The sequence below is a fragment of the Clarias gariepinus genome, chromosome 19 (genome assembly GCF_024256425.1).
Source record: "Clarias gariepinus isolate MV-2021 ecotype Netherlands chromosome 19, CGAR_prim_01v2, whole genome shotgun sequence".
Taxonomy (NCBI): Eukaryota; Metazoa; Chordata; class Actinopteri; order Siluriformes; family Clariidae; genus Clarias; species Clarias gariepinus.
In genome coordinates, this window is record NC_071118.1 from 24,013,622 (window position 1) to 24,033,887 (window position 20,266).

The 20,266-nt window shown below is 38.8% G+C and overlaps 1 protein-coding gene across 1 annotated transcript in view; it reads right to left on the reverse strand.

Annotated features, from left to right (window-relative positions):
- Positions 1-20,266, reverse strand: part of mmp17a (matrix metallopeptidase 17a) — a 104,832-nt gene that overhangs the window by 30,764 nt on the left and 53,802 nt on the right. Inside the window, exons 2-3 of the mRNA XM_053478673.1 lie at positions 18,133-18,265; positions 15,845-15,980 (exon numbers count right to left, since the gene is read on the reverse strand). Coding sequence (XP_053334648.1) covers positions 15,845-15,980; positions 18,133-18,265 — 269 coding nt within the window. The remainder of the gene's footprint in view (positions 1-15,844; positions 15,981-18,132; positions 18,266-20,266) is intronic.

Here is a 20,266-nt window from a genome sequence, read left to right on the forward strand (position 1 = left end):
GTGTTTGGAGTGTGCTTATATAGGTGCAAAATGGGTACACAGTGTGTGATCAGTAATTTGGTGAATTGCGGGAAATTGAATTTTGCACTGACATATTATCGGCCTGTTTATTAACTGATTATTAGGTAGCGGTGTGTTTTGGTCCTTTACTTCGGCCTTTCAAATTACAACAATTTTAAAAAACAAACCCCTACAGTTTAATATAATCTTGATATATTTAGTTTATATTTGTTTCATCAACCCACAAAGTTGCCACTGTTGGGCCCTTGGACAAGGCCCTTAACCCTCAACTGCTCAGATGTATAATATATATATATATATAAGTCGTTCTGGATAAGGGTGTCTGCCAAATGCTGTAATGTAAATGTAATGCATCAACAATACCAAGACATTTTGGACAATGCCATGCTTCCAACATTGTGGCAACAGTTCGGAAAAGACCCTTTTCCATTCCAACATTACTGTGTCTCAGTGCACAAGGCAAGGACTCTAAAGACATGGTTTAATGTGGAAGAGCTTGACTGGCCCGCACAGAGCCCTGACCTCAACCCCATCGAGCACCTTTGGGATGAACTGGAACGGAGATTACGAGCCAGGCCCTCTCGTCCAATATCAGTGGATCCTGACCTCATAAATGCTCTACAGAATGAATGAGCACAAATTCCCACAGAAACACTCCAAAATCTTGTAGACAGCCTTCCAAGAGCAGTTATCATGGATACAGTTTCATTGCAGGTGTAGCCGGATATTTTTGTCGATATATAAGCAAATGCTTGATATTCCTAATAAATCTAAACTTTAACTAAAGTGACCACAATTATTTGAGACCTTATCCCTGTCTCTGTTGTTACAGTACACTACGTTATGTTATGTGTATTATTCCTATGTTCCTATGTTTTCCTGTGGTCCTATGGTCCACAAATTTACAGTATACGGCACATAATGGGAGCAAGACAAATGGAGAACAATGTTCCCCACTTCTATTGTCCCATGTTACGAGGGTCTTATATTCTATATAGCACATAATGGAAACCTGAAAATTATGTTTCCTGGCTCTGTGTTTGTTTAAAAAAATTATTTAAAGAGACATTATAGCCACAACCTCATAAAATGATGAAAAGGTTATTCAGAGGGGAGATAGAGTAGAGGGTATTTAGGAATGATTTTTTTCTTAAATGGGTCACGTTTGTCCCTAATAGAATAAAAGGGTTAATGCAGGAAACAGGAAAATTAACTAAGGGACATTAGGGCCTGGGAACCCAGGTACACTCGGCACGCTCCACACTAGCATGCATGCAAACACTGATTTACAAGTTCAGCGATGTATAGGGGCTGTTATTATTCAGATGTGTGTCCAAACTAATTTACTGCCAGTAAACAGAATTTAGAATGTTTTGTGATTTCTGCTTTAACATTTATTTGTACTGTTCTTTTTTTACTTCTATGCAAAGAAGATCTACATTTAATGATCGTAGATCACTGATGTACTGATTAAGTTCTTTAATTTTTTATAAAATACTGTATCAGTTGTGGATGAAGCATACAAATCCTGTACTTCAGTCCATCACTAAAATCCATCACTATTCAAAAATACATTGCCTTCAATTCTATTAAAAAAGTCAAATCTGTATGATTTATTATGGGAATAATGTTATAGCATTATTTTTGTAATTAGACTCCACTTGTTTAATTTAGTCATTGTAATTTCGACAGCTCTAATGCCAATCTGGGCCCACAGATCTGTTAATAAAAGGTCATTAAATGAATCTGACGCTGATGCCAATTAACATTATCACGAACAGTCAACATGCAGGTGAACAGTTTCCATTAAGGAGAGCAGAGTGGCTGTGAAATAACTAGATTTGAGAAAAGGGAAACATTGCTTTTAAGATTTATTTTAACATCTCTGTGCATGCCTACCATGCTCTCTCTTTCTCTTACTTTGTACGGTTTTGTGATATTACCTAAACTTTCCCATGCCTCAATGTCCATAAAAACAACTTCCTCATGGTGTTACCTGATTCCTTATATGGAAAATATATTAACCCTTTTGTTTAAATGCTGTCGTCTGTCTCAGGGCCTCTCTATGACTTACATGTTAATGAAATGTTCTTTTTCTGTACATGACACAGAGAAGCTGGCCCAAAGATTAAATATGCTCACTTTGCTGATATTAAACAGAGAACTTCATACATCATGCATGCATGTGTGTTTGTCACCAGCACAACATTAAAAAACAACATTAAGTATAGGACTGGCCTAGTCAAAGTCTTAAATCCGATTGAGAAGCTGCGGCATGAGCTTAAACAGATTAAACCCCTTCAATGTGGCTAAATTAAAACAACTCTTTAAAGAAAAGTGGGCCAAAATTCCTCCACTGCAATGTGAAAAACTCGTCAGTCGTCACAAATGCTTGATTGGGCTTGTTTCCTCCAAGGATATGGAAAAAGGATTTGTCATTCTATACTGTACAATTCTGATATATATATATATATATATATATATATATATATATATATATATATATATATATATATATATAATATTTAATATTATATTATTATATAATATTTTCAGTGGAACCTTAGATTACGTGTAACGTGGTTTACTATTTACTTTTTATTAAAAATTTTTTATTACATTTTGACTTGAAAAACAAGCATTGTCTTGGTTCACAACATAACATTTTGTGTTCTGAAGCGTGTGTGTACAGCGCGGGTACTGTTTCTTATAACACACGTGTGTGCGCGCGAGTTAAGCAAAAGAAATTCTCAATACAGAGGTTAAAAATCTATTTTCTTCCCCATCACGGTGTGTGTGTGTGTGTGTGCGCGCGAGCGTAATTTGACACTGTGCCGGCTATGTGTGTGTGTGTGTGAAACCCCCTTCATAAACAAACGCGCACACTCTGCTCTCTAAAGAAACTCTGCTCTGTCGCAAATCTTTTCACATGTAAGGTGCTGGTTCATTTGTTTGTTTGTTTTACTTTACAGCAGTGATTCTGTTAGTTTGCGGTCACACGAGTGTTATTAGCGATGTTTATTGCTAATTTTCAGATAAAACAGTGTAGCGGGAGAGAGACGTTAATTTATGACCGCTGTTGGATTTAAGTGCAGGATCCACCCGAAAGTTTGTACTATAGCTCGACAATGCAGCAAATAAAAGAACGGTCATGCATCGACCAGTTTGTCCATCTCATCATTACACGAGAATTAATTAACAGGCTGTTACGCTGTCCAAGCAGCATTAAAATAAAGCGGAGAAGCTTTAATAATTTAGAAGAGAACAACAGTCTTTCTGTTAATGTGTGTGTGTGTGTGTTTAAATGAGAGGAGAAACTTTTAATGTGTAAGATGAGGAGGGGGAGACAGGAGGGGCTGAAAGCAAGAGTCTCCACTTACTCTAGCCTCACACACACACACACACACACACACAAACACACACACACACACACACACACACACAGCGCCTGCATGCACAAATAAAAACACTTATCTGCCAGGATTTATTTTTAACTTTTTTGAAAGGTAAAGTGCAGGTTAATTTGTTTTATTTTTACTTTATATTTTGTATTAATTATTTTTATGTATTTATTTTTTTGGGCTGTAGAACGAATAATTTTAGTTTTCAATATTTCTTATAGGAAAATAAAATTTGGTTTACAAGTGTTTTGGAATACGAGCCCACTTCTGAAACGAATTATGCTCGTAATCCGAGGTTCCACTGTATTTAAAAACTACAAAACAAATAATGGCTAAAATGCTCTGGGTTTTAGGGGATACAAGAAACTCAAATATGAAACAAGAGAACAGAGACTCCTATCAGGTCTGATAAAATATCCTTCAAAACTATATTTTGTATTTACTCTGTGTAATAAAAAAAAAATTGTTTTATGCCACTGCAATCTTGCCCATGCCAATAATTTTGTTTATTCATTTATTTTGTTAATATTTATTTATATTTTTTAATTCTGGTAATACATTTCGCACTTTATAAACAGTCACATGCCTCTGCCGTACCCATCTGCAACATGAAGGAGAACTCTTTATAAAAAAAAAAATCCTCCAGCTTCATAGCTATTAGGACAAAAACAAACAAACGAACAAACAAAAATTAATTCATCATAACTGAGGGCAATCGATGATTAATCGTGAAATTAATGTGAGGTCATATCTCCCAGTCCTAGCTTGGGGTATTTCAAAACCAGAGTTTTAAAGGAATATCATCACCGATATCAGTACACTGCCTCAGGTCACTCTCAGTAATGTACTCAGTACCGACTGGAGTGGGCAATTTACTGAGTTTCTTTTTTCTATACCACTTCTCAACCTTACTGACCAGCAGATGGAACTCCTTTTCAGTCACTTAGTCTCCTTAGCCTTGTTTCCTTGCAATATACTGTATATATATATTGCTGTCAAATGCTAAGGACTTTATTTAAAGTAATATGTGAATCTCTGAAACCTGAAGCCTGCTATGAAAGATGAGTTAAGTTTCCCAAGCTCCTGTTTCTTTCTCAGATCTCTCTCTCTCTCTCTCTCCCCTACACCTGTCAATCAAGATATGCACAGATCAGCCATAACATTATGACCTCCTGCTTAATATTGAATAGGGTCCTCCTTTTGTGCCACCAAAACAGCAATGACCTATGTGTTCTGACACTTTTTAAAGGAAACCAGCATTAACCTTTTCAGCGATTAGAGCTCTTATATTGAATCAGACTACACAGACTAGGCTTCACTCCCCGTGTGCATCAATAAGCCTTGGCTGCCCATGACCATGTTGCCGGTTCACAAGGAATATCCCACAAGAGCTGGAGTTTTTAAGTCCCGTCGTCTAGCTGTGACAGTTTGGCCCTTGTTATAGCAGCTATATTATTTACAATATCTGTTCCCAGAATGCAGTGGTGAGAACCGACTAAAAAGTGGTGCAAAGAATTTAAACTGGTGGACCAGCATACGGTTCATGGGTGGCCAAAATGGGGAACCTACTCAATATTAATCAGGTGGTCATGATGTTATGGCTAATTGGTGTACATTAGTGAATACACTGATTTACACAAACTCTGTTTTTCTGAATTGAATCTATTTTTACACTTACCACATCTCTCGTGAGAAGCGATTTACAAATCAATTCGTTTATATCCAGCTTGATAAGTGAAGCCCACTCACTCTCAAACGCTGCCTTTTAATTTCTAGTCACGGCCCTGTCCTCTGCCACCATGTTACAATGTGCAGATTAAGCAAACAGGAGGGCATGTGCTTGGGGAATGCGCTGTATGTTTTTCTAATCATACAGAACAAGCTAACCCATCCACCCAGGCAGAAAAACGAAGCAAAGCAAACAAATAAAAAAAAGCAAAACAAAAAAAAATATATAGATTTTTCCATCAATTTCTGTAGCAGCTCACATTGGGTACCCTGCTTTAATGACTTAGATAAAAAACCCATCTCAAAGCTCTTATAAACCTGATGGGATAATCCGGCTAGACGACAACATAACGATCAACCTTCCTGAGAAAGCCATCATCTGTCATCATCAGCCATACACACCACCCACTTCGCTGTCCTGTTTCAAATTAGATTGTTTTGGACAGAAAACTACCCTGAGTTTTTTTTTTATTTTATTATTATTTTTTTTTAATAATGACCTATTTTATGTTCTTGATCTTTACATGTGCTTATACAGTAGAGCAAAGGTTTTCATCCCCTGTGGTTTTTAAAAGATTGAAAAAAAATATAACAAGACAACAGTTAAATCATTTTGCAACAGGAAAAAAAAAAATCAAAATCAAAATACAGGAGTGTGTTGGATTTCAAATGGAAGATACACCTGCTCGGCTATCTGGCAGAGTTAGAATAGCTATATCAGTGTGAATAAGCAGGGTGAATATTCTGACTGAGATGAGCCAAAAGCTGCTTAAAGCATACAAAACAGCCTGCAGGCTGCTAAAAATGCATGCAAATCTTGGACACAGACATCGCCTATAGTTTGTCTGCATACTTGGCTGTAAATTTTCTGCAAATGAGAAAGGGTCTGCATTTTATTAGGAACACCTGTATACCTACTCATTCATGCAATTGATCTAATCGGCCAATTACTGTATATGGAAGCAGTGTAAAGTCATGCAGATACAGGCCAGCAGCTTTGGGTAATGTTTATATCGTCCATTAGAACAGGGATAAAAATGTGATCTTAATGATTTTGGCTGTGCCGTGGTTGTTGGTGCCAGACGAGCTGGTTTGAGTATCGTGGTACCTGCGGATCTCCAGGGATTTTAACATACAACAGAATGCAGAGTTTACTCAGAATGATTGATAAGGCAAAATAAAAAATCCAGGGAGCAGGAGTTGCATGGACAGCAATAGCATGAAGAGAAATGGCCAGGTTAGTTCAAGTTGACAGAAAGGCTACTCAGATAACCACTCTGTACAATTGTGGTGAGCACAAAGGACACACCACACATCAAAGCTTGAAGCAGTCAATTATCTTCTAAATACCGTTTAATGCACTTTGCTGTGCATGGCCACAATTTTCCCACCTGCTAATATCTACTTCCATCATCCTCATGTCACAAAGCAAAATAAAGAGTTCAATCAACCCCATTCAGTCCCACTTCAGTCACCGGTTTCCGAATAGAATAGGAATGAGGGACAATAGGAGATTCCTAGGAACCTGCAAGAATTGCATGATGACATCATCTTGACATGGACCACAATATCAACGTAATGTTTCCAACATGTTGCGGAATCCAGGCCACAAGAACTTAAGAACTTCATGACATAAGACAAAATAAGGTGCTCCATGCCTACAAATGAATCAATCAATAATCAGATTTACTTCTGTAGTATAAATGTAGGGATTAAAAGTCTGAAAAGTAAAACTAAATTCAAAAGAAGAGAAGTGAAATATAATTAATTCCTTCACATGACTATAAATATAAATATAACTAATTCCTTCACACCCATGATGGTTTGAACACCTGCCCATCACACCCATATGTGCATGATGAACATCCCATTCCAGAGTCATCCTCTGCTGTTATAATAACCTCGACTCTTCATGAAAGTCTTTGGAAGATGGCCAGCTCACACTATACAGTAGGTGTTGAGTTGGGTTGAGGTCAGGGCTCTGTGTAGACCAGTCAAGTTCTTCCACCCTTGGCAAATCATGTCTTCATGGGGCTCATTTTGTGCACAGGGACATTGCTAGACCATGTCTGGACCCAAGGCAAACTGTAATGCTGCAGCATATACAAAGCCATCCCATATGACTGTGTGATTGCAGTTACGGGGTGTGGTAATGAGGTGTCCGGAAACTTTTGCCCACGTAGTGTAAATGCGTATATACAAGCATTCGGCACGTCTCTTGTAAAGGACGTACAAAGGAAAGTTAATGGCCTCTGGCGTAAATGTTACTCTGGCACAAATCATTACGCTCTGTTTTATTCTTGAAGCTCAGTGACTGGAACCAGCGGATAACGGGGAATGAAATGATGCGCTAAAGACAAAAGCTGTAAAAGAGAAACAAAATGGATGTATTTATTATTTACAGAAAATGCGAATGAGACAGGGCACAGACTTTTTTTTTTTGTTTTTGCTTAATGTGATTTGTCATATCATAAATTTTTAGCCTTTTATTCAAGACAGTGTTTTTACACACTTTGGTCAGGGAGGCACTTTAAAAATAGGTCTTTTAATTTAAAGGGGAGCAATTGAAGCAACAGAGAGAGATTGAGGTGTAAAAAAAAAAGCATTATTGTTTCTGAGTCTATCACAGTAACAGCTGCATTAACAGACAGAATTTAGGGAAATTCTATGAGATCTTAGAGTAGAACGTTGATTGGGGCAGTGGTGGATCAGGCGATCGGATGGTAGGGGTTTGCGAGCGATGCCACTCCTGGGTTGTCAACGTTGAGCCCTTGGGTAAGGTCATTAACCCTAAGCCCATACAGTATACAATGCCTAGACACTTTGATAAATGGGTGGGTTTGTGGCAGAAAGAGCATCCAGTGTAAATAACTTTGCTGGGGAAAAGGCAGATTTTTTTCATTGTGTTGTTATTTCCTACACTGGTATGTAATCTTCATTAAGGATGTAAACCAGTGTTATACACTATCTGTATCTGTTTAGTACTGGAATTAAAAAGCCCAAAATTTAAAGTCACTATTTGTAAATTCATAATTGGCCTCGACTGGAGACTGGTTGAATCTCACTCGCAAAGTATTATTACATATTATTCATGTTCGTACCTGCCTGCAATATTTCCTTATGAATTTTGTTCTATTTACCAAAAAAATAAATAAATAAACTAGTCGCCTAGTTTAAACCACCTTTGGTTAACAAGAGAGTTACTAAAGACGAATAAACACCAGGAATCAAGTATCATGTTCATGTTCATCAATTTGGTCGTTGCTTTCCAACATGCTTCATAAAGTTCTGAAATATTGTTAATATTTTTGTAAAATATAGATTTTTTTTATATGCCCTATCATCCAGAAACCTTTTTTAAATGTATTTATTTAATAACAGTGTTGAGGTGAAGCCAGTTATTATCACATAATTGTGCGAGCCCTTTTAAAATCAAATCAAAATAATGGTCCTGATGTAAAGTTTAAATACTTTTGAATGTTGATCTGATTACATGCAGTCTCAAGCTGACAGACACAGATAACAGCTATTAAGGGTAAGTTGGCACAAACGTGTCTTGTTTGAGTCTAATTTCCATCATTCGATAGTGAATGAGATTTTTTGAGCTCTTGAAAGACCCGATGCACATTTCATCCAAGCTGCACCGACTGAACCATGGGCAAAGCAAAAATATATCTGTTAAAGGATCTTAAGAGGAAAGGTAAATCAGAAAAAGATATCGAAATATTTTAAAATGCCAGTCTCTAATGTTTAAACCCTGATAAAAATGTGAAAAATTAGAGCGTTCTTTTGATACCAAGACATGGTCAGTTAGACCGGCAAAGGTTTTAATCAAGACTGCCAGGAAAATCTTTCATGCTGCAAAGAAAACCACACGAGCAACTTCAGCTAAAATATAGGCTTCTGCAAAAAAAAGTGGTGTGGCTGTTTCAAGATGCACAATAAGGAGGTACAAGGAGTTGCTGGGGGGAAAAAGTCATTGCTGTGCCAATGGCACAAAACAACCCGTTTACATCATGGTTTCAATAGCACCTACTGTAGATAAGCAAACCTTCTGGCACAAAGTCCTTTGGAGTGATGAGACCAAAGCTTGAACTTTTTGGACCATGAACACTATGAGAATGATGAGAAGTTACCATCCCAACTGTGTAGCATGGTTATGTGAGCTACACAGGAAGAATTAGGCAAGATGAATGTAGCATGGATTGGGACTGACCCAAAACACAAAGCCAAGATGACCCTCTGCTGGCTACAACAGCTTCTTATCAGAGTCTCCTGACCTGAATATCATCGAGACAGATCTCAAACATACAGTTCGTGCAAGACGTCCCAAGAATTACCAGGACCTGAAGGCTTTTTAACAAGAAGAACAGCAAGTTTTTACAGTCTTACAAAAAAAATGGACTTAACTAACAATCTCACAAACCACTGCAAGCCATCATTGATGCTAAAGAGAGCTGCACACAGTACTAAGAACTAAGGCAATGCAAACTTTTGGCAGGGAACATCTAATTATTTTCTTTATTGTCATCTTTTTTTTTTAATGATTGTGATGGCTTATAGCTGAATTTGAATCCAATTAAAAACAAAAGGAATGCTTTCGTCTGATTTCTTTAAAGAATAGTGAAATAAATCTCCCGCTGTATGCTAACTGATGAGCAGATCGTATCTGACTGCTTGTTTTCAGTCGGTTAAGAGAAAATTTCTTGCTCATGCAACTTTTTCCTGCTGCATAGAGCAAGATCCCAATCCTATTACACACCTTTAGGGTAGAAATATGATGCATGATGAATGTAGAATGATGATGATGATGATGATGATGATGGCTGCCCCACCACTGTAGTCAGCGGTTACAGTAAGTCGCACGACCAGGTCTGCAGTTACCCCCACCTGTATGATGTATCTTTACCACTGCCCAGTGACAAATGAGTGGCTTTGTAGATCCTCAAACGCCACTGTATGCGCCTAAAGAGTTAAATTCCGAGAGGAGACAGATAGATTGAAACATGATAGAGAGTAATGAAGGATAGCAAACAGTGAGATGCATATCATAACTCCTTTTCATTCCGCTCCCCAGTAATCAGCCAGGGAAATCAAGAACACAATGGGACTGCAGGGAAAAAACAGACTCGGTCCTATGCAATCACTCCTAATCTATTTGGGTAATTATAGTGAGTGTTAACAAGTGGGAGGCTGGTCTCCCGTGTGGTAGCGCACTAATATGGAGTGATGAGCCCAGAGTGAGGGTCTGTCTCTGACTGGCATTGCCCTGTGTACTGTGTGCCCATGACTCTTGTACACACAGCTGAGTCTTGGACGTGGGTTTTCGCTGGACAATCAATCACCGCTCCCTCAATACCCACAGAGTGCCGGAGCTCCATTTGAGGCTCCTCACGAACACACACACACACCCAGCACACACACTCACACCTTCTGCAGAGCCATATCTCTGATCCAATTCGCTTTTTGACACTCTGCAGAGGACATTTTTCACTTGTATGTTTGCGCACCTTGCATATTTACACACTTTACAGGGTGACACCAGATATCATACATCATCTTTGTCAGAGATTGTGAAGCACAGGCTTTACTATGAGCTCTTTTGCACTTTTCACAATAATAACACCCTACTGTACATCCAAACTGCATGTATCTTACAGTAGCAAGGACCTGTATGATCTTCTCCAAAAAGTATTTGCCCCGTGCAATATGACCAGAAAAAGATGTCTGAAATCATTCCCAGTGTACATTCCAGAAGTTGAGATAAACGTTGGTAGTCTGAGATGAGAGCTTCTGAGCCTGTAGGAAAGTAGGTATAAGGAGACTCACTGACTGCGTTTCATTGATTAGACTTCAAATCATCTATTCATATTTCGGTTTTACAATCATGTTTTTTTTTTTTGCATTTAGAGACAAGTCCTTCAAAACAACTGTGGTATAGGAAAAACTGTGGAACTGTAAAATACAACTAGTCTCCACATTTTGAAGAATGATCGCATCACGAACCTGGTAATTTATCTCCAAACCTGGTTGGCTCTGCCAAGAGAGAGATCATTAATTAGATCTTTATGATGATTAGTGTATCACAATTCATACAGACTTGGGTGTGGGAACATATCTTTGGAAATGACAGCCCACAGGCATTTCATCTAGAACTATAATTAAGTCATACCATACGAGAAGAAATGCCTTTGCACCGAATATGATGTGGCTAAAGATATCACAGCCGCGGTGATATTGAATACGGCGGCACGGCATTAAGTGCGATATAGCTTTTATACAACGCCTAGAGTAACTGGCAACCGGCTGTTAGTCTAATTCCTTAACAGGGGTTAATGCAGTCATAAATTGCTACAGGTACTATGTAGCCAAAAGATGAGGAGAATAAATCATGTAGGTGGTGGGCGGTTCTAAAAATCTTAAAAAGTTTCTTTTTTCCACTTATTTCCAGGGTTTCCGTGGTTGAACCCAAATAGCGTTAAATAAAAAGCTAGTGTGCTATGTATAGTGTACAGTCTTTTGTTCCACATACAGTACCAAGTACAGTGGAACCTTGGATTATGAGCATTATTCATTCCAAAAGTGGGCTTGTATTTCAAAACACTCCTAAACCAAATCAAATTTTAACATAAACAATAATGGAAACGAGAATTATTTCATTCCACAGCCCCCCAAAAAATAAATACATAAAAATAATAATTAACACAAAATAAAAAGTAAAAATAAAACAAATTTACCTGCACTTTACCTTTAAAAACAGTAAAAATAAATCCCGACAGATAAGTGTTTCCATTTGTGTGCACAGGTGCTGTGTGTGTATGTGTGTATGTGCGTGTGTGTAAAGCCGATAGTGGGAGGGGTCTGTGTGTGTGTGGCATGGTGTCTAATGATGCGCGCGCACACAGACACAAAATAAAATATGTTTTAAGCACAAACACATGGTCAAAGTGTTATAGTAAACAGTACATGCGTGCACGGATGTTGATTATACCTGTAAGCGCACTAAGACCCAGCAGGGCAGATGATTACCCACAATTCCGCAGTGCAAGAGAAAAACTGTTGGCTCAGTTCTATGACGCTCATGATGCACATAACGCTCATGATGCACATAACGCTCGGCATCAAAACGAGAAGCGCATGCGTGATACATAATACTCGGTACTCGCAAACCAAGGCTTGTTCATTTTCCAAGTAAAAATTAATTAAAAATCTTTGCTCGTCTTGCGGAACACTCGCAAACCGTGTTACTTGCAATCCGAGGTTCCACTGTAGTGCCCTTGATCAGGGGTCCGAGACAGATTGGGGATTCAACCTTGTGTTAGAAGGTAGTTTGGTGTTTAAGGTGGTCAGGGGCAGTTTAGTGGTTAAGGCATTGGGCTATGGTTTGGAAAGTCCCAGGTTTAAACCCAACAGTTTAAGGGCCCTTGAGCAAGGCACTTAACCAACAACTGCTTAGATGTATAATAAGTAAGAAATGGATAAGGGTGTCTGCCAAATATGTGGATGAAGGTAGTTAGCTTTGCATCTTGCGTTTGCTATGAGCAGAACAACAAAGACGTAAGAAGACAAAGTGTTGTTTCGAATGGCATAACGTTATCTTAAAGTGCTTTTGTGACTGCTTTGGGATGTGGGATTTGGCAGGCATCTGCTCTCTCCTCTTTCCAATACTGCAGACCGTACCGACCTACTTTCACCCACGCTGGAGACCCACAGTTAGTGTAACTAACGATTATTAGAGCACCTGTGATGCGAGGTGATGCATACAGTTAAACATACCATTGCCGTTGTTCCCCATGCCAGCACTCACACTGAATACCTCCAGTACTGACCAATCAGATTACTCAGCTGGATCGAACTGTTGTATAATAGAATTTTAAATGCTTTTGTACGAACGAGCATCCCAAGAGCAGCAGCCTACAAGATATATCAGATTCAGTCTTGTTCTCAAATAAATGTTAATTATAAGGATCCTGATAAGGAAATTATGAAAGCGTAAACGTGAATACAAGTTATTTAATTTTAATAGAGGAATATTTGTTTATTTTTACATCAGATGGGTACTGTATTATTCTGTAAGTCTGCAGGGTGTATTTTTGTAAAATCTTTTTACTGTTGTTGCGACTTCAGATTTTTTAAAAATCCTTATAGATGTACAGTATGGTATACAGTATTTGGATCCCAAAATATACCCCAAAAGCCAACATAGCTACAGAAAGTAATTTAGCTATTTAGCTGCTAGCAATGACACAGAGCTTGAGGTAACTTTGGCATACTGTATGTTTAACCAGAACCTAGACAGAAGAATGTTAACTACAGCCGATCCGAGATGCCCATACTGTATTTTATCCTGTAATATCGATCCACTGCTCCTTCTGGGTCTGTTATATAAAATATCTCTTCTGGATCAATCCGTAGAACAACAATTCACAGTGCTTGTCAGTCTCTCTCTCTCTCTCTCTCTCTCTCTCTCTCTCACTGTCATTCGCTCTCTCCATACCTGTTCCATTACTACAGGATCAAATAAGGCTTTTTATCATTGCTTCTAAAACAGACCATTACTTGGGTTATTACTGTGCCCGGCCTTTCACCTGGTTTACGTGCACTTCTCTGCAGCTTCCCCTGCCCATCACATAAAAACACACACAGACACACACAGTCACACATATGTAGAAGCAGGTGCACGGAAGGATAAGGCTTAAATGTTTCCGCTCTACTAATTTACCGTTTATAACCTCTTGGTACACCAAATGTTTTATGACTTTATTATTGGGTCAGTACAACAACAACAACGACGAAAAAAATCTGTTTTTAGTTTCCACAACAAAATTAAAAGTTACAGAAAAAATATTTGAATGCCAGATAAAAACGCAGCATATTATATAAGTCACCCAATAATAATAATAATAATAATTTTAGGCAAAAAAAAAAAAAAAAAAAAAGGAAAAAGGAAGCAAAGTCAAAGTCTTCTCAAAGTCTTTACCATTGTGGGTGGTATATTAAAATACATTTATTTCTTCAAATTATTATAAAAAAAATTGTAAAACATGAATGTTGAAAGACCGGTCTTATTCATTAAGCTGGGAAATTAATATATTTATTCATAAACTGTTTGCAAGACCATGTATATCGGGAAAGTACAGTTAGTTCGGGAATAAAACAGATATCCCACGAGAGCCACTGAGCTTGAGTAAATTTGCACAACAAGTCTTAACATCTTGATCGATCGGCTTCAATTTGTATAAGTGGCATCAGTTATTATACGTTCACTGTATACAGAGTATGGATTATGCTATGAGGTTATAAAGCTTTAGAGACAATTTTTTGTTGTTGTTGGTAAAACTCAGTTGATTTATTCTTACAATGCAGCTTTTCAATTAGAAAAAAGCAATATTCTTAATATCACGTCTTGCCATTCCTGTCATGTATGTAAGTACGGAGGCTTTTTTTTATTGCTGACTGCCTTGTTGTTGTCCAATGTCCCTTGCATTGTCATTGGATTACTGTTTGCTTTCTTTCTTTTTTTTTCCAGATTTTCTCTCCAATTTAGTTGTTTCCATTTTCTCCCTGTCACTAGGGGGCTCCCATACTAAGCTAATACTACCACTCAGTCGGGAGGGCTGAAGACTATGATGTGTTTTCTTCGAAGCACGTGACGAAGCCGACCGTTGGGGGCGGCGTAACACACTCGGAGGACAGCGCTATCTGCTCCCTCTGCTTGCAGGCACCCCTGATTGGCTGTAGGGCCAATCTCCGGATGATAGGGCGAGCACTTTATCACTGCGCCCAGTGGTTATCATTATCAGTTGTGACCTTTACCTCCCTTAGCCCATAACTTTGGATTGCTCTGGATCGTGTTTATATTTTGTCTTTATTAATCATTCTAATGATTTTGTAGTTCAGCTTGTAAACGTTCGTTCTCTAATTCAACCCAGTGGACTTGTTGCCACTTAATTACAACATGAACGAGAATAATGCGTTGGAAATCAACGGCCTCGCAGTAAGCCCATCCACTGATCCTAATAATTCCATAATAAAGCTTTTCAGTCTTCACACATTTGTCCTTTCAGACAAGAACTGAGACCAAATTAACTCCGAACCAGTGAGCCGTGAAATAAGGAAAAGCTAAAGTTCAGCAACCAACTAACTCGTATGTACGCGGTTTCATACTGTGGCCCAAATCTGTTTCCCACTAAAGGCAGGGAAAGAGAATTACAGTAGGGGCACTACACTATAGCTGTCGTATTGGTACAGACGAGCGTGTGAGATCTCAGCAGGATCTGGTAATGAGAGAAAGAAAAGGATGTGCGACACTGGAAAAAAAAAAAAATAGACAGGTCTGCCGAAACCTTGTGCCATCAATAAAAGTGGCACAGCTTACACGTGCATTTGTGAGCTCGCAGGCATGCACAGACCTGTACACACACACAGGCACGATTTATCTCTGCAAAGTCTCCATCAGCATCAGCAGCCATCTGTGTTGATTAAATACCAAATTCCATATGTTGCTTAAGGCTTTTTAATAAATAACAGCATCAAGACAGACAACCCGTGTTCTGTCATTCATAGCTGCCACGCTTTCTCTGTCCCTATTTATACACATGGGCTATAATACCTAGTGCATGGTAAGCGCTCCACCCACACATATTCGATGAAGGTTTTCATGACAATGCATAGCTACAGTGCTGCTGTCGTACCTCCAGGATAGATGTCTCTTGGTCCACTTTTTCTGAGGTGCCAGTGCTCGCCTTCTCCTGCCAGCCGCCGTCTCAGGCTCGGACATGTCTGGCAGAGAACAGCGTGGTGTCTTCATCAAACCTAGGGTGGCCTGGTCTGAAGGGGAGGAAGAAAAAAACACAAACACTATTTAGCTAAGCATGCAAAAAAAAAATGTCTATTTGGAAATTTAGTCAGTTCTCCCTAAATTTGAATTTCTGGAGTGAACGGATATATGCATTACCACGACTGATATAATGATCCATTAAAAACACGTATACAAAACACTTATAAACACTATAACCACATTATATTAAAATGTAACAATTACATAATTTAGTTCATCCTTAAAACATCTTTTTTCATAAGCTCTCGATAATAAATTACAATTAATAATACATCTTATTTCACCAGTATAAAATGACTGGAATCTTCAAAAAGTAAAATGTTCAACAGGAAGTTACCTGAGGTTTATAAGGTCACTTCGAAAATACAACCCTGTTGCCCAAATTATAGACCCGAAGTGTAATCTCATCGTCTATACCTCCTTATCCTGTATACAGGGTCGCAGGAAGCCTGGATCCTTTCCCAGAAGATGTAGGGATACACCCTGGACAGGGTGCCAGTCCACTGCATAGCACATACAGTACACTCATTCACTTACTATGGGCCATGTGGGAACACCAATAATCATAATCTGCATGTCTTTGGACTGTGGGAGGAAACCCACCAAGAACATACAAACTCATGCACAAAGAGATTGGAATCGAACCTTTCTGGGAATCGAACCTGGACCCTGAAGTTGCAAGGCGACAGCGCTAACCATTAAGCCACTGCTGAGCCACCACTAAGACGATGTCAATATAAAATTATGATTATATAACTATATCTTTTTTTCTTAGTATCTTATTATGTATCCAATTATGTAAACATTAAAGCACTTTTTGTAAGTCGCTCTGGATAAGAGCGTCTGCCAAATGCCTAAATGTAAATGTAAATGTAAATATCTAATTTTGATAATACATCTAATTAGCTTAAAATATCATTTTTTTCACGCATGTCTTACATAAGTCAAATATACCGTATAGTTTCCTTAGGAGCAGTTTAAAAAGACACTTGTGAGAGATTATGAGAAGTTTTAGAAGTTGATGTGTTGGAAGCAGAAAAAATGGGCACGCGTAAGGATTTAAGCGACTTTAAAAAAGGTTACAATTTTGATGGCTAGACAACTGGGTTAGAAAATCTCCAAAATGGCAGCTTTTGTGGCCTACAAAAAGTGGTCCAAGGAATCAAATCCAGTGAACCAGTGCTCAGCAGTTTGCTGTGTATGGGGCTGCTTAGCTGTAGCCCGGCCAAAGTGCCCGTGCTGATCTGTGTCCGCTGCTGAAAGCAGCTACAGTACTGGACCATGAAGCAATTGAAAGCGATGGAATTGAAGTCTGATGAAACACGCTTTCCTTTTATTTCATGTGGATAGCTGGGTGCATGTGTGTTGCTTACCTGTGGAAGAAATGGCACCAAGGTAACTATGGGAAAAAGGCAAGATAGCAGATGCAGTAGTTTTGCTTTGAGCAGTGTTCTGCTGAGAAACCATAATTCCGGCCATTCATGTAAATTCTTACAGACCAGGTTCCCCCTTTCATGGTAATCATATTCTCTAATACTGTAGCAGTGGCCTCTTTTAGCAGGACATTGCGTCTGGCCACACTGCAAAAACTGTTTAGCAATGGTTTGAGAAACAGACCAAAGTTCACGGTGTTGACCTGACCTTCAAATACCCCAGACCTCAATCCGATCAAGCATTTGTGGGATGTGCTGGACAAACAAGTCCGATCCATGGAGGTTCCACTTCGCACTTTACAGGACTTAAGATATGTGGTACTGATGCCCTGGGACCGGATAACACAGCACAACTTTAGAAGTCTTAAAAAAGCCCATGCTTCGACAGGTCAGAGCTTTTATGGTGGCACAGGGGACATCTAGACAATATTGGGTGAGTGGTTTTATTGTTATGACTGATCAGGGTCTGTATACGACTTCACTACGCACAACAGTAAAATAAAAAGGTCCCAGGTGAGATATAAATAAATAAACATTTTTATACGAGTTTATACATTGCACTAGCAAATCTATAGAAATAGGTTGGGGATCTTGTTCACTCATCTATGCGAAATAATCGTTCTACTATTTTAATTTAGAGGTCTGACTTAAACAAAAAGAAAATCTTTAACAAGCCGTGTGATGCAAAGAATTGCAAGCAGTCACCCACCAAACACTCCGGTCTCGTCCAGGCCTCCGAATCGCTGCATGGCTTTAATCGCCCTGGTCAGTGCCTCCTTGGTCTGCAGTTGGCCGGTCACAGGGTCAGCTGGTGGGAGGTATCCGAACTTACTCAGCCAGTCCTGTATATACAGAGAAATCGGGGTTCTTGAATGTTTTGCTTCACTGCATAAGAATTTAAGCATATACCGTACTCAGCATGAAAAGACTATTAAATACATATTAGCATTATTATGCGCTTCTTCTCATCAGAAGCTGCTCTCCCAGGGTTTCCAAAGAGCATATGCATGTGCCCAGGCCTCATTGTCTCTCTGTGTTATTTAACTGACAACCATCTGCTTGATTTCCCTTTCAAACACTCAAATATACCGCAAATGCATTTTATACCAATAACAACACATTTCAACTGCTGGATGAACATTAACTAATAATTGATTTTCGGTTCCATACCCTACGCCCCTGGGCATCTTTACTTGGCGGCTGCTGTGAATTAAAACTCGGAGTGTCTTGAATTTCAATGTTGTTTTGACAGGTACGTATAAATGCCGAATTACTCAGATCAATAACACGGCCCCATCTTCACTGACACCGCATCAACAAATTCCATTATTTAAATTGCTTTGTGTTTACACAGCAATTTCGGGAAAGAATGAAACGCTAAAGAAGTCAAGCATCTATCTACGCTTCAAAGCATTTGGGAGGTCACATACTTCTAGTCACATATCAAGCATTAGCGTGGGATAAAATATTTTACTATTAATGTGGTTTCTCGAATGAAAAATACATTTTACGCCTTGACTAGGTGGTTTTTCGTCCATAAAATGGTTTTGTCTTCCACTCAGGTGTGACATCTCTTACCCAGAGTAAGGAGTAAAGGTAAAGGTAAAGAAAATCGGGGAATTCTTTTTAATTGAACGTTTAAGAATTTGTTAAAACTGAAAACGAATTATGCCATGCTAAATAATCTAAAAGTTTAATAGTCTGCACAATTTTTAGGCACATGGGTGTTTTTCATGGGTTTTGCTGCTTCCACTGAAGCACATGTCTGGTGGCAGAAAAGGCTGTAGTTTGGTTTAAGCTTTTATTAAACATACAGACAGACATCCAAAAGCATCAAACAAGACCACGGTCTCCAACAGGCAAAATGAGGCAATGAACAAACAGACTTGGGGAGAATAAAACCAGATTTCAAAAATCACAAAGCAAATGTGATCAGAAGCCTGGAAATAATGCATGTGAACACAAGGCTTGGTCAGCAACTTCACATACTTAGTGACTTATATAATGTGTGTGTGAGTGTGTGTGTGATCAAGCCCAGGTGCAAAAATGTCAGCAATCAGATGACCTTGAGTAAAGACTGTTTGCGGACCACCCACAATGCGATCTGAGAATTGCAGTTCAATGCAGGTCCTAGCGTTGGCATAACAATGACACTTTGATACATTTAATCTAATATGTCTTGCCAGGTTATATATGAAAAGCGTTCAAGTCAAACCGGTACTGTTTGATGAAATTTCCCATGAATTAAAACAGAAAACCAATTGACATTTACAGGAAACTGCAAACTAGGGCTCAGTACGGTGATCAGACACTCAGCCATAGTAAAATGTGGTGCGAACGTTTTTAAGAAGCCGGTATGTCTATGATTGACGATCCTGGCCGAGGTGGCTCAGAGTCCACTGCAGTCGTTTCTGTGAACATGATCCTTAAAAATTGGACGGATAACGTGTCACCAAATTTAGGAAAAGAGGTATCTGACCGTGGGATCTGTACACCAAATCAATACAGGAACGATGTTGGGAGTTATTGCCAAATCCCCCTTACAGTCATGGTCTTGCTCCATGCCATGTCCACATGTTTGTGCCATTAAAGGAGCTCCTGGGAGGCCCACATTGGCAGGGCCACATGAGGCAGGCTGTCTAATTGATCTACCTTAATGGTATCTAAGCACTAGTGAAATTCTGCCATAAGTGCATTAGTGTACTGTAGAAGGGGATTATATAGAAAGATTTTTTAATCTAGAGAAAGTTTTTACTCTTAAAACTCTATCTTAAGTGCACACTATCATTTAAGCAAAAGGGGAAGTCCTAACAAATACTAAGATTTAAAAATTGATATAAATA